Genomic DNA, 12783 nt, shown 5'->3' on the forward strand with positions numbered 1-12783 from the left:
CAAGCCAGGTGCACCCCTCATGCTCTTTTTAGACCTGAGAAACACTGAGCAGCCAAATCATACCTTAGAGAGCTCCTGAACTATAATTAACCTTATTGTATCATTTTATGGATGAGAAAGCTCTTAAATTTGCCTGAATTCTGAAGAACTTGGAAGAACAGTGGCAAGATAATGTTTTTAACAAGCAGCTTGATTAATTCATGGCAGAGGTTATCATCCCATTGTGTTGAGTAGGAGGCTGACATTTAAAGCTTCATATGTACTTTGTCAGGGGGGAGGAAAAAACTTCCAGAGCTCTGACTTTAAATGCTGCACTTGAGACTTGTAAACAACTCACTGCAGGATCCAGTACTGAGGACCCAGATCCCAATTGCATAATATTCCCAGGGACTTTCTGAGAAACAGTTGACAATAATTCTTCTGTGCTTTATTCCCGTTAAGTCCCATGCCTTAAGGAAAAAAGCCCCAGTGTGCACACCTCCCCAGAGAGCAGAATGCCCTCCCAGTGCGTATCTCTGGTCTATACTGGGGGCACTGGGTAGCCCAAGGAGCAGGGGAGGAGATTTACATTCATCTCAGATTTAACCTTCCTATTTTGGCTGGCTCAGTTCTGTTTATGGTAGAAACACTGAGGGAGCATTGCTGAAATATAACATAGTAAAATAAAAACTGTAGGATTCAACCCAGAAGTAAGCCTCTACCTGATTTTTGGCTAGAAAAAAAGAGTAATTTTTCTTTTTCTCTTTAGAAATATAAACATTCTATTTATGAGAAGCGATTATTTTTTTTAAAATAGTGATAACTGGAAATATCATAAAACAGGCTTGCAAATAATCATCAAGGTGTTCTAAAACCAGTGTTTTAAGTATTACTCCACCTGTCAATTCTATTTCATTCTTTTCTTTAAAAAAATCCTTAAAAATAAAGATTCTTCCTCTATGTACTATTTATTATTGTCTATTATGTACATAATTTAAAGGAGGTACATAAAATAAAACACATAATCTGAAAACACACTCAAAAGATGAAGATTCTCTGTGATATAAACATCAAACTACAGTCCTCTTTATTTAAAGAGACAGCTATTCAGGTGACGTATTGTTTGCATGAACTTCAAATGGATTATTTTATCATTCTTTGGGCTGTTGCCCTTAAGGGAACTAGTTGTTAAATAACAAGCTACCATTATATGGACACACTGATTCTGAGAACAGGGGAAGGAAATAGAGTCATGAGAACATGAGGGCTTGTCAACCTACTGCCAGAGGCAAAACACTCAGGCAGATACCGCAGTCACTACAGAGATATAACGAATCTGATTAACTTCTGTGGAGAAGGGACAATTACAGCTGATGGGATAAAGCTTCCTTGGTGTCCGCACATGTTTGCACAGGGATCAGTGTGCAAGGGCTGCCTGACCACTGCTCAATGGCAAGGGCACCTTGGCTACTAGGCTGCTGTAGTGGGCCAGCGTGGCAACTTCAGTCCAGAGAAGTAGAGCAGAGAGTGAACCCAGTTGCCTGGGGAATCACTCCAAAGACTGTGTGAGGCGTGACTGAGTGCAACTAACTACCACATGTACAGCAGCAGCAATGGAGCACTGAAATGAAGGCAGCATAGACGTTTTCCAACACAGGCTGTGTGCCTCCCTGTCGAGAAAAGCATGCACAGAAAAGGATTCAGGAGTGCTAGCAGTAGACCAGCTAGAGTCAGGTCTAGAAACTGCAGGATAAAAGAATAGTGAAAGAGTCACGGGGATGATATTAGTAACAGGACTAGTGAAAAAGGTTATTAATTACATCACCACTGATGAAAATCTTCCCAGGGGAGCATAGTAGGATCAGGGCCATGATAAATAAAAGCAGAAGGGAACGCTATACAGTCATTATTTTCCAAAGTGTAAAATTCATTAAAAAAAGGAAAGAAAATAAGCAGCAGGGAGGTGGAGATACAGAAACAGTTAATAGTCAGAAGGTCATTCTGCCACTGTGTGGCAAATCTTGGCTCTTTTAATGGAGAAAGGATGCTTAGCTAAGTACTGAAGATTATTGCTTAGGTACATTAAGGAATCACTTAAAAAAGAAAAAGAGAGAGAAAAGAAAAGATAAAGGAATAACAGGAATAGTGACATAGTTCCAACATTCATTACAGCCACTGTCACTTTAACATCTTACTCGAATAAGGCATCATCCACTCCCTCTCAATTCAAATTTGTTCTTCACAGGTAAACACCAATTAATTCGTGTCCCAAATCAAATGATCTCTAAGGAGAGGGGGAGGGAAGTAATAGACAGAGAGATACTGCTCTGCTAGAAATGACATTCTACTCAACAGTAAATGACTGAACAACAGCAGTGGCACAGCCTGACTCACCAGCACTTCAGACAAGTCTGAGCAACAGATCTCTGCCAAAATCCCGTTGTCTCACAGCTCTTACAGCCACATGACTGAGATGAGTCCAACAGATCCTGCACCAGTCTGAAATCCATGACTAAACATTTAGATTGGACTGTATTTACTAGACAGTATCAACGTTTCTGAGATTTCTGACATCTTTAACTGCAACTTCAGCAAGATGGTTGAATGACACGTCGGCTACAACCCACTAGAATACGGAAAATAGACCTCTTCAAAGTCAGAAACTGCCCCTCCCCCCTAAAATCTGGATTTTATAAATACAATTTCTATCACGGTTACAAACATAATGAGATGAAGTCATGACTCAGTCAATGCCATCACTGACACCATTTCACCCAGAGTGGTTGTAAGCTTTCTGCATTAAGTGTGCATCCTTGGTTTTGGCGTGATGAAGTAATAAATAATAACTGTAAAAACTTTTAGGACTAGCCCATGGAGGGCTACCTTGCCTAAGATGATTTTCAAGGTTTCCTTTCAAGTGAAGAGTAATGAAGGCTTAGCACAATTTGCAATAAAAATTGTCAGATATAAACCAGCAAAGATTTATATACTAGTCCTCAAAGCTCCTGAGCTTCCCTTCAGCATGATACATCACTGTCACAGTGCAGAGCTGCACAGACACAAGCCAAGCATGGCTGCTACCCTGATATCACTTAAATAAAGGAAAGACTTTGGGTGCCCTGGGTGTGGCTGCTGGCGTTTGGGAATGACAAAAGCAGTTAGTGCTTTCTGTGGCCCCTGGGCTTGCTGCCGGCAAAGCTGCTGGGCAGCCAGCGGGCAGGCTGGTCAGGTAGTAGAGGGGAATGGGAAATCTCTGTGCAACTCAGCTACAGGTGCAATCACAGAAGTCTCTCACAGGAGCTCAGCAGATGCTGTAAAGGTGTTTTTGACAAAAATATTTTTTTCACGCCAGCAAATAACACAAGCAGTAATTGTATGATGGTTTTCTATCTTTCTTAGAAGGAGAGGAGATTTTAAATAGTCAAATCTCTTTGGATGAACTTTCTTTCACACGTGATGCTGGGAGCAGAGTGATATTTGATGCTGCCTTACTTCAGCACCTCAGCTACCAGGGGCCATACGCTTTTCTTCCTGCCCCTGGTCCCGAACCTTCGTCCCATACTGCACCCAAGCCAGCAGAGAATTACTGAAATAAGTTGAAAGTTACTCCATCTTAGCAGCAATACAAACACAATAAAATAGAAGAAATAAATGTCTGGGCATCACCATGGCTTAGCTATTGATAGTATCCCTTATTTGTAAGAGCAGAACAATTACCTGCTTTCATGTCTCTCTCTCTCACTCTAACATGATGCAAATTAACAGAAGATCCCAAAGCATATCTGCAGAAACACTGTCTCATAATTTCAGATTAGAACTAAAGCAAAATGCCTTCTTTTATCCTCTTCCATTTTTAATCTAAAAGAGCTCTACCATTTCACAGTGAAAGAGTACTGCACTTCTAGCTGATCAGAATAGAAAATTATTATGAATAATTAACTGAATTATTGTTGCCTGTTTGCTTGCCCTGTTATGTTGGACACTAAGGACTCCAGACTGAATTTTGTGCAAACACAGATCTCTTTTTATGTCTGCAAATTTTCTGCATGGCAAATTTAATACATCAGCTGAGCTCCCCTTAGCAAACTAAACCACATACCGAGAGTCAAGCATGGTATGGCTGGCAGCAGCTGGAACATAATTTCAAAACGCTAGCAATGAAATAACATTTAAAATACATGAAAGAATTGCACAGTACTGCTGTGGGTGGGATATCTATATTTAATATTCAACAGCAGGCCTTCAGGAATAACTTAGTCCTGATAAGAATTTTATTTTTGTATTTAAAAAATAAGGAAAGGAATTAAGAACAGTGACAGTATAAGAAAGGCAGACAAGAATCATAAAAGATAGGTCTGGAGGGGTCTTCAGGAGGTCATTTGGTCCCTCCTCCTACCCTAAAGCAGGATCAGCAATACCTAAATTTGTCCTGACATACATTTTCTACCCTTTTGTTGAAAATGTCCAGTGAAGTTATTTCTCTTGGCAATCTACTCCCGCATGTAACTATCATTATCATTTGGAAAATTTTCCTAACATATAGCTTCTGTATGCCTTTGCAGTCTAAGGCAGTTTTTCTTCTCCTGTCCCCACTGGACATTATTAACTTCCTTTCCGAGGCAGCCTTTTAAGTAGGTGGGTAGAAATAAGGCTAAAAATAAACAAGACCGGTTTTGCACACAAACATGCAGGTTGGCCATGTAAAAACTATACCTTGAAAGAGATGGCTAAAAACTACATCTTGGTCCAGTGTTTATAATTATGTTTCTTAGAGCAAGCCCTGGAAGTGCCCATTTGGCACATGAAGAACAGCAACAGATCTTGCTTTTTAAAACAGACAATGGCATGGACTTGCATTCACCAAAATCATTTGCTCTAAAATGAACCAATGTTCTCAGGATTTAACTGAGAGAAGCTAAAAAGTTGTAAGTCCTCACTTTTAGCTGTGTCTAACATAAAGCAAAATTTTGTGCAAAGTTGAGCCAGATGACTAGATACAGGACAAGGATTTTCATTTTTGCAAGTAAGACAATCATCTAAGTATGGTTGCAGCCTTTCTTTAACAAATTATCAGTTTCCAAAACTCTGCTCCCATATTGCCCAAAGACCACACTTGGACTAGTAAGTTAAAGGCTTTTATTTTTTGGCCATTATTTATTTTTATGTAAGTTAATTGTGACTGTTTCATTGCCTCAAATTTCAGCAAGTAAAGGTGAAAGTATAAGGGAGGCAACGACTGTGGTACGTGTCACAGATCACAACAAAATTCTGACTTCTCATCTTAGAGAAGCAAGAAACAACTATTTATGCAAATACGACCATACTGACATAATAGGCCATAAGGAGCTAGGTGTGGAACATAGAATCACAGAATCTTGGAATTGTCAGGGTTGGAAGGGACCTTGAAGATCATCTAGTTCCAACCCCCCCACCATGGGCAGAGACATCCCCTACTAGATCAGGTTGCTCAGAGCCCCATCCAACCTAGCCTTAAAAACTTCCAGGGATGAGGCTTTTCACCTCTCTGGGCAACATGTTCCAGTGTCTCACCACTTTCATGGTGAAGAACTTCTTCCCAATGTCCTAATGTCCAATCTGAATCAACCCATCTCTAGTTTTAATCCATTCCTTCTAGTCCTACCACTACCTGACATTCTAAAAAGTCCCTCACCAGCTTTCTTTTAGGCCCCCTTAAGATACTGAAAGGCCACAACAAGGTCTCCTCAAAGCCTTCTTTTGTCCAGACTGAACAACCCCAACTCTCTCAGTCTGTCTTCACAGGAGAGGTGCCCTCTGATCATCCTCGTGGCCCTTCTCTGGACACGCTCCAGCACGTCCATATCTTTCTTGTGCTGTGGGCTCTAGAACTGGATGCAGTACTCCAGGTGAGGTCTCACGAGAGTGGAGTAGAGAGGGAGAATCACCTTCCTCAACCTGCTGGCCACGCACCTCTTGATGCAGCCCAGGACACGATTGGCTTTCTGGGCTGCAAATGCACACTGACGGCTCATGTTGAGCTTCTCATCCACCAGTACTCCCAAGCCCTTTTCTTCAGGGCTGCTCTCAAGCCAGTCACTGTCCAGTTACTCTACATCACACAAGCAGAGAGGAGTGCCCATCCTACCTATGTGCTACACAATGAACTGTAGAAATGCTCCGTTTCCAGAGAGGATTGTACAGTGAGATGAGTGGGTTCATGTCAGTGCTGTAAGGGTATACATACCCTTGCATGAGGGGACACAAAGCCCAGAAGGGAAGCTGCCATGGGGCACCAGCTTTCTCACATGCTCATCAGTGATATTAAGCATTAACTGGCTGAACATGCTTTATATATTCATCAGTAAAAAGTTGCAAATGTTTGTTAAAAACTCCAAGCTCTAAGTTCCTTCAATAAATTAATACACTCTGCTCCTTAAATATACACATAAATGTACACAAAACACTCAACTGCCATAAGGAAATCATTTGCTCCAGAGACAGGCCCACCTACTACCTAAAATTAAATATATTTTTTATTGTCTTGCCTTTCAAATTTTCTTCTGGCTTACATATTATTCATGAAACTTAATTATATCTGACATAAGAACGAAAAGCGAGAAACCCGTCCAACAGCTTCCCCCAAGCTTTCACAGAGAAGGGATTTCACTAATATGAATAAGAAGCTACAGAATATATAATGCATAAGTGACTGCAGGCTGGGAAAGTTACTACCTAGGACAAAAATATTTGCAGAATACTACTCCTTTGGCTGCATATCCACAGCTCATGGAGATGCTCCAGTCTCTTCTCTGGGAAATCAAAAAAAACCCCCTTCAAGTAAACAAACAAAAGACACCTCAAGGTGGGATATAAAAAATTCTTTCACTAGCTATAAGTTTGATGAAAATGAAAGAGACTCCAACATGAAGCAATGAAACACATTGTAAAACAGTAATCAAAGATTAATCAGACTTATTCCTTTTGTACTAATTAGGAAAGTCATTGTTCCTTAACTGGAAGTCACTCAACAAGAAACAGAATTAACAAGCTTTCCTACATGTACCTAAAAATATTCACCACAAGGAAGATGAGGCATTGCATCACCTTATATATTTTCTCTCCCTTCCCCCTGTCTGTGATTTGGGCCAGTAAAGATAATGGGACATTTTCCTTAATTTTAGGAGCATAAGGACAACACCTTCCATTTAAAAAAGAAAAGTATGCTTTTGTTTATATGACACTTTTTGCTGAGGATATTTTGGAGCATGTTGTAATAATAAAAAAACACCTTAAAGTAAATAGGAGCTCATTCCTAAGACGAAGGTGGTTTTCATACCTAAGGATGTATGCTATTCTGTACCTTGAAACACAGTGTAAGGACATCAGCTTCAGTTCGCTCAAATGCCAGACGTGCCTAGCCAGTGCGTCAGGCTACAATTACCCTTAGCTCCCTTATCATTGCCCTCACTTCCGAAGAGCAGCATTTTAGAAAAGCTGAGAAAGTGGGATAAACATCTCCAGAGTTTATGTTGTTCCATAGTTTTTTTGAGAGCTGAATACTTCATTTAGAGAAGCCATGAATATATCTATGTACACAAACACACACATTGCATTATTGTAGGAAAATCAAAGCCATAATGACCTCCAGCTTTGCGCATAGCATTTAACAACATCCTTACCATGCAACATTTAATTTACTCTGTAGTGTAAAAAGCTTTCAGACCTTGTTTATCCTTTCAGTCACATCAGTCCTAGCACTATGTTTGAAAACAGACAATATGCTGTTTCACCATTAATTCACTCAGTGAAGATGATGCACTTTACCTTCCCATCAGCCACATGGATGTGACCATGTGTGCATATCATATTCCTCCTGGTCACCACAAATTACCATTAGATAAAATATTTGGGAGCTTTGCAGATTACAACACTATTTTGACCACAATTTCTTTGATTTTTAGAAGGATTGGGGGATTTTCGAATTGAAATACCTTACACTATGTCAAAACGGGGTGGTTAGATTTTTATTTTTTTGTCAAGTCATCCTACCAGAGCTGGTCCTGCAACTCTGTCAAGATTTAACTTGTAATATAGGTTGACCCTAGCTTGAAGGCTGACCTGATCAGTTCTCAAGACAGGTGATGAGAAGGTGGAATTCAGGATGTATAAATTAGGTCTACTTCCTTCCTCTTGCTTTTGTCACTGTTAGTAAGTTTGCTACCAAATTCCACCTCTTAATCGAGCTTGATTGTTCACTGTGATTTTATAGGTTTTTAAGAAAAATGGCACAGAGGTTTTCAAGACAATTTTATCTTCAAATTCCCATAAACACACAAGCAGAAAGTACTTAGACATAGACATACAAGCCTGAGTGTGCACAAATAACACGCACATATGATTCTGAGGTATTATTTTTGGAATGTCTCTGATAAACTTTAAAGTTAGGAATTGTTTGGTTTATTTTAAATAGCACTTATCTAAGCAGTAAATCACAGGAATAGATGCAGCTATGATGGAAGTTACACAGAGGAATTTTTTATCATGAGATAAAAAGGAGAAACGCCTAAGCTTTTAGATTACATGCTCACATACTCTTTCATCATCAATGGCTTAAACTGGTGTCCATTAAAAAGTGTTTGTGGTGTTTATAATTCTGTTTCTCCAAGTCACAGCTGACTGGTAAAACATGATGTGTCTATTAAAACACCTTGAAAATAAAGACTTGTTAGGAAAAGGAAACAGAACCTGAACCCAGATTTTCAGCAGTGAGTGTGTGTGCAGCGGAGAAGAAGAAAGGGGCAGAAAGAAGTAGAAAAACTATGGTAACAAGATCCATCTCTTAGACTTCTTGTCCTCAACAGAGTTTTCCAGCCCTTTTCATATTCCTCATCTTTTAGGCTGGGAAAGTGCTGCCATCAAGTTATAGCTTGTGCTGACCCACCAGTTACTTTGCCCATACTCCTTCAAGAGATTGTAAGGGACAACTGCAGATCTTTCTCTGCCTTATCCAGCTACAGATCTTAATGAAATTTGCTGGAACTTCATATCTTTCTGACATCATTCTCTCTAGCAAACTTGGTTAAAGTTGGCCAACAGATTCAAAAGTGGCTGGGAGGTGGCGGTGACAAGTTAGCACATGGACTATGTAATTATATATTTCCCTACGAAAACCAGGCTAAACAGAACCAGAATACTTATAGATAGTGAAGGAATATGTCTTCAGTCAAATTCAGCTGTAACAGAAATGTCAGTTACCTGTTGCCTGCATCTTCTTTAGTAGTTAGCTAACCAGTCAATTTTCCAACTGCTTACAAGGGGAGGATAAACTTTTGCCACTTTCCAGGAATGGGCAAGAAAATGTCACTTTTTCTTCAGCTGGATCAGTATATCTAGACTGTGAAAGATCAAACACCAAGAGGATACTGCCAGGAAAGACAGAGAGAAAAAGCTGCTTACTTCCTGTTAGGATAATGAAAGCGTAGCAGCGGAGGTGTGCATTTTAAGACCACAGCAAGCTGTGCTGTATTCAGAATGGTACCACAGCATTTGACACATGTGCTGCAAACACATGGAAACCACGGCATGGGAGGAATACTGTAGGAGGGAGATTGTAAGGTGTGGCAAGAAAAAAAATACTCAGCAAAAAACAGGAAAAAAATTGCATTATGTAAAGGAGATATGACACAGTTGTGCTGTTCAAAAATTGTTACTTATATAAAAATAAACATTGGTAATAATGAAAACCCTTTCTTAGAAGAGTAGGCGCATAAGCAATGGTAGGTGGGAAGAACAGTGTGGGTAGTGAGACCAATATTAGACTTAATGTACTCCGGGAAGAAAAGTCCCACAAGATGAAAAACCCCTTCACAAAAACCAGTGAAAGCTAAAGGGAACATGTTTTTAAGTTGTTTGCTCTGCCAAAGCAGAGCAGAAAGGGAAGCCAAGTAGAGACTGCATACAGAAAACAGAAAAAGAGCAGCAGAAAAAAGTGGCAAAGATTCCTGAAAATTACCACTGTAGAAACATCACTTTCACAAGGTGCCTTGTTCTTCACCGACAGAAAATGCACAGGTAAAGGAGTGAAATACCACTCAGCTTTAAGGTGCTAACAATGTCCTGCAAGGTCAGCTAGAAACTCCACTAACTTCAGTAAAAGGCTGCCTGCTGACTGGAGTGGTTTTTGGCTCATTTCCATAAAGCTCTTATTCAGGTGCAAATTGAACTTGAGTCAACAGTAAGCCAAGGAAATAACTTGTTATCACACATTTCACAATTGCTAGATGACCTACATTCAGTGAGTTAGGGGCCCTAATTTAGTCTCTGGTGGACGTGCCAGCAAAACGCTATCACAGCTCTCACAGTAATCAGGGTAGCCCTGGGATGAACAAGTAATGTCATGGTCAAGGTCAAGTCATGCTACTAAGAAGGTATGAAGAGGTCTGCAAAAAAGACCTAACTTAACAGAAGACTTCAATTCCCAGAGCAAGCACATGCCTAGTTCTCACAAAAAACCCCAACCAAATTATCATGTTCAGCAGAAAGGAATAAAAGCAATGCATAATTATTTATTATAAAATTTGTCTCTGAAAGTGGATAGGTTTCCCAGGAAGAGATATTTCTATAAAATATCATCATAAATAAAAAGAAATAATTCTACTTCATCCCAATTTGTGCTGAAAACTCATTAATAAATAAAAGTTATTTCACAGTTTGTCCTTCTTTTTGTTTTACTATCATTAACCATTTTCCTCTTCCTTCTTCTGCCCTGTGATTTACATCTTACTCCTGCATAGCTCCTAAACTTACATGAATTTTACAGAGTGGAGCTTAAAATTAAGCACATTTCTAAAAGCTTTCCTGAATAGGAAGGGATTAAAAGTCATATCTGAAATGAAGTATTCATACAATTTGCTGAATTACAATGACTTCAAAGCTAAACTCATCTGCTGCCCAGCTCCTCTGATGTGACGTTCTCTGTTGCTGAATAGTGACATGCAGGACTTTTTATGTTTAATAGTTCCACACTCTTTTGCAAATGTCGTATCTACAGAGAACAGAAATGACCAAGAGCAAATACACTCACTGCGATGCATCGTAATTCGCATTTATATTACGGAACTATGGGACCTATGTTTCTAAAGTCTCAAAAAGAATAAGCTCCTTGCCAGATAGTGTGTCTATGCATAAAGCATGGCTTTCTGGGGTCTGTGGTGGTATGTAACATTTATGTTCACCTTGCAGACGTTGCAATAACTCATCTCAGAGAAGAAGTTTTGGCTCAGGAAAGCATGTGGTAAAGTCTGCTGGATGATGAGAGGAATCACTGGATCCCCTGAGCAAGTGCCAGCCAGCTTATAAAAAACCCTGCAGAAAATGAGAATGCTTTCTCCTTTGGACACTAATGGAAAGACAGAGGGGAAGCAGTTCCTGGCTTCCCCTGAGACAAAGTCAGGCAGGCTGCAATGGGGAGCTGCAATAAGCATGTTTTTGTCTTCTGGTCTATTCATCACTGATGTCAAGAGCATGGCATTCTTAACAAGGATCAAACATTTTTCTCTAAAAATCTATTTCTCAGATAAGGTCTCTGGGAAAAAAATGGGGCAGAGGAGGACAAGGAAGGAGAGGAAATTAATGAGGGAAATGGAGAAGGAGTCTTTTGTCACTAATCATGGACAGAAGAGGAGATACAGCTCTTTTTTTTTTTCCATTTTAAAGCTACAGCCTTAGGGAAGTTTTACTAAAATCAGGTTATTTTTGGTACACTGAACTATGATTCACCACTATAGCTATGAATTTTGCAGAAGACAGGCAGAAATAATTGTTGACTTAAATCCACACTATTTTCTCTTATGGAAATAATTTATTTTCTCGTTTAGGAGACCTCTCCATTTTAGAATAATTTAAAATAAAACACTAATACTAACTGTCCATTTGTACAATTTTAATGAGAATTTAGGTGGCTCTTTGAAAAGGTCCAAATAAAAGAAAACCACAAAGTGACATTAAGAAAGATAAATTCATCATTCCTCTTGAATAAGACTTTCATGAACAAATTAAAAAAATCTGTTTTGGTTATATTTCTCAGAAAATTTCAGTATAATTCTAAGCAAACTAAAGAGTGGCAACCACGGATTCGTCTATTTTCAGTCATTGTTCTTTATAATTAAATGTCAGGTGCTCTCTAATGAGTTGCGAAGACTAGCTTAGGGCTAATTTCACATGTTGAGTATATATAAATACACAATTATGCAAAGCTTTCGCAGGCTCAAGCTATACTTCAATGAAGTATTTAAAGAATAAACCTATTATACATACCTGAATACTCAGCATGAACAGGTGGAAATTCAAACTGCAGGTAGTAAGGTCCCTTTTCAGAATTACACTGAAATACATTCCCAAATCTACTCTTGCTCAGAAAAAACAAACAAACCAAAAATAAGCATGACCAAACACACTTGTTTAAATACTTTCCTTAACTGGTACCTAGAAGTAAAGAGCAGAAACAAACAGGAACAGAAACTCGATGTCTTAACGGAGAACTGTATATGATGTAGTAAATCATGGACTTACTTGAGGGTGGTGAGCTCTGTAAGAGATGGCTGGGTGGCCTTGAGATAGCTCTCTCTCCGAGCAGCAATCTTTGGAGATGGTTTTGGACTTGTGTCAGAGTCTCCACTGTCATCATCCCCCATGGCTTTGATGTAACTGCCACTACGCATTCGTCGGCAGGGAATCTCATCATCTTTCCCTCGTGGAGTGTATCCAGTCCACTCATCTTGAGGAACCTGAAGTGATAAACATAATTCTCTTATAAGTACGCTCTTC

The 12783-nt window shown here is 39.4% G+C and overlaps 1 protein-coding gene across 1 annotated transcript in view; it reads right to left on the minus strand.

Annotated features, from left to right (window-relative positions):
• DLGAP1 (discs, large (Drosophila) homolog-associated protein 1) overlaps positions 1 to 12743 on the minus strand; it is a gene marked incomplete at its 5' end in the record, with an annotated part of 125480 nt that extends 112737 nt beyond the window's left edge. The window contains one exon of the mRNA XM_009876826.1: positions 12529 to 12743. Coding sequence (XP_009875128.1) covers positions 12529 to 12743 — 215 coding nt within the window. The remainder of the gene's footprint in view (positions 1 to 12528) is intronic.
• Positions 12744 to 12783: the final 40 nt, after the last annotated feature.

This window comes from Apaloderma vittatum, unplaced genomic scaffold (assembly GCF_000703405.1).
Source record: "Apaloderma vittatum isolate BGI_N311 unplaced genomic scaffold, ASM70340v1 scaffold3339, whole genome shotgun sequence".
Taxonomy (NCBI): Eukaryota; Metazoa; Chordata; class Aves; order Trogoniformes; family Trogonidae; genus Apaloderma; species Apaloderma vittatum.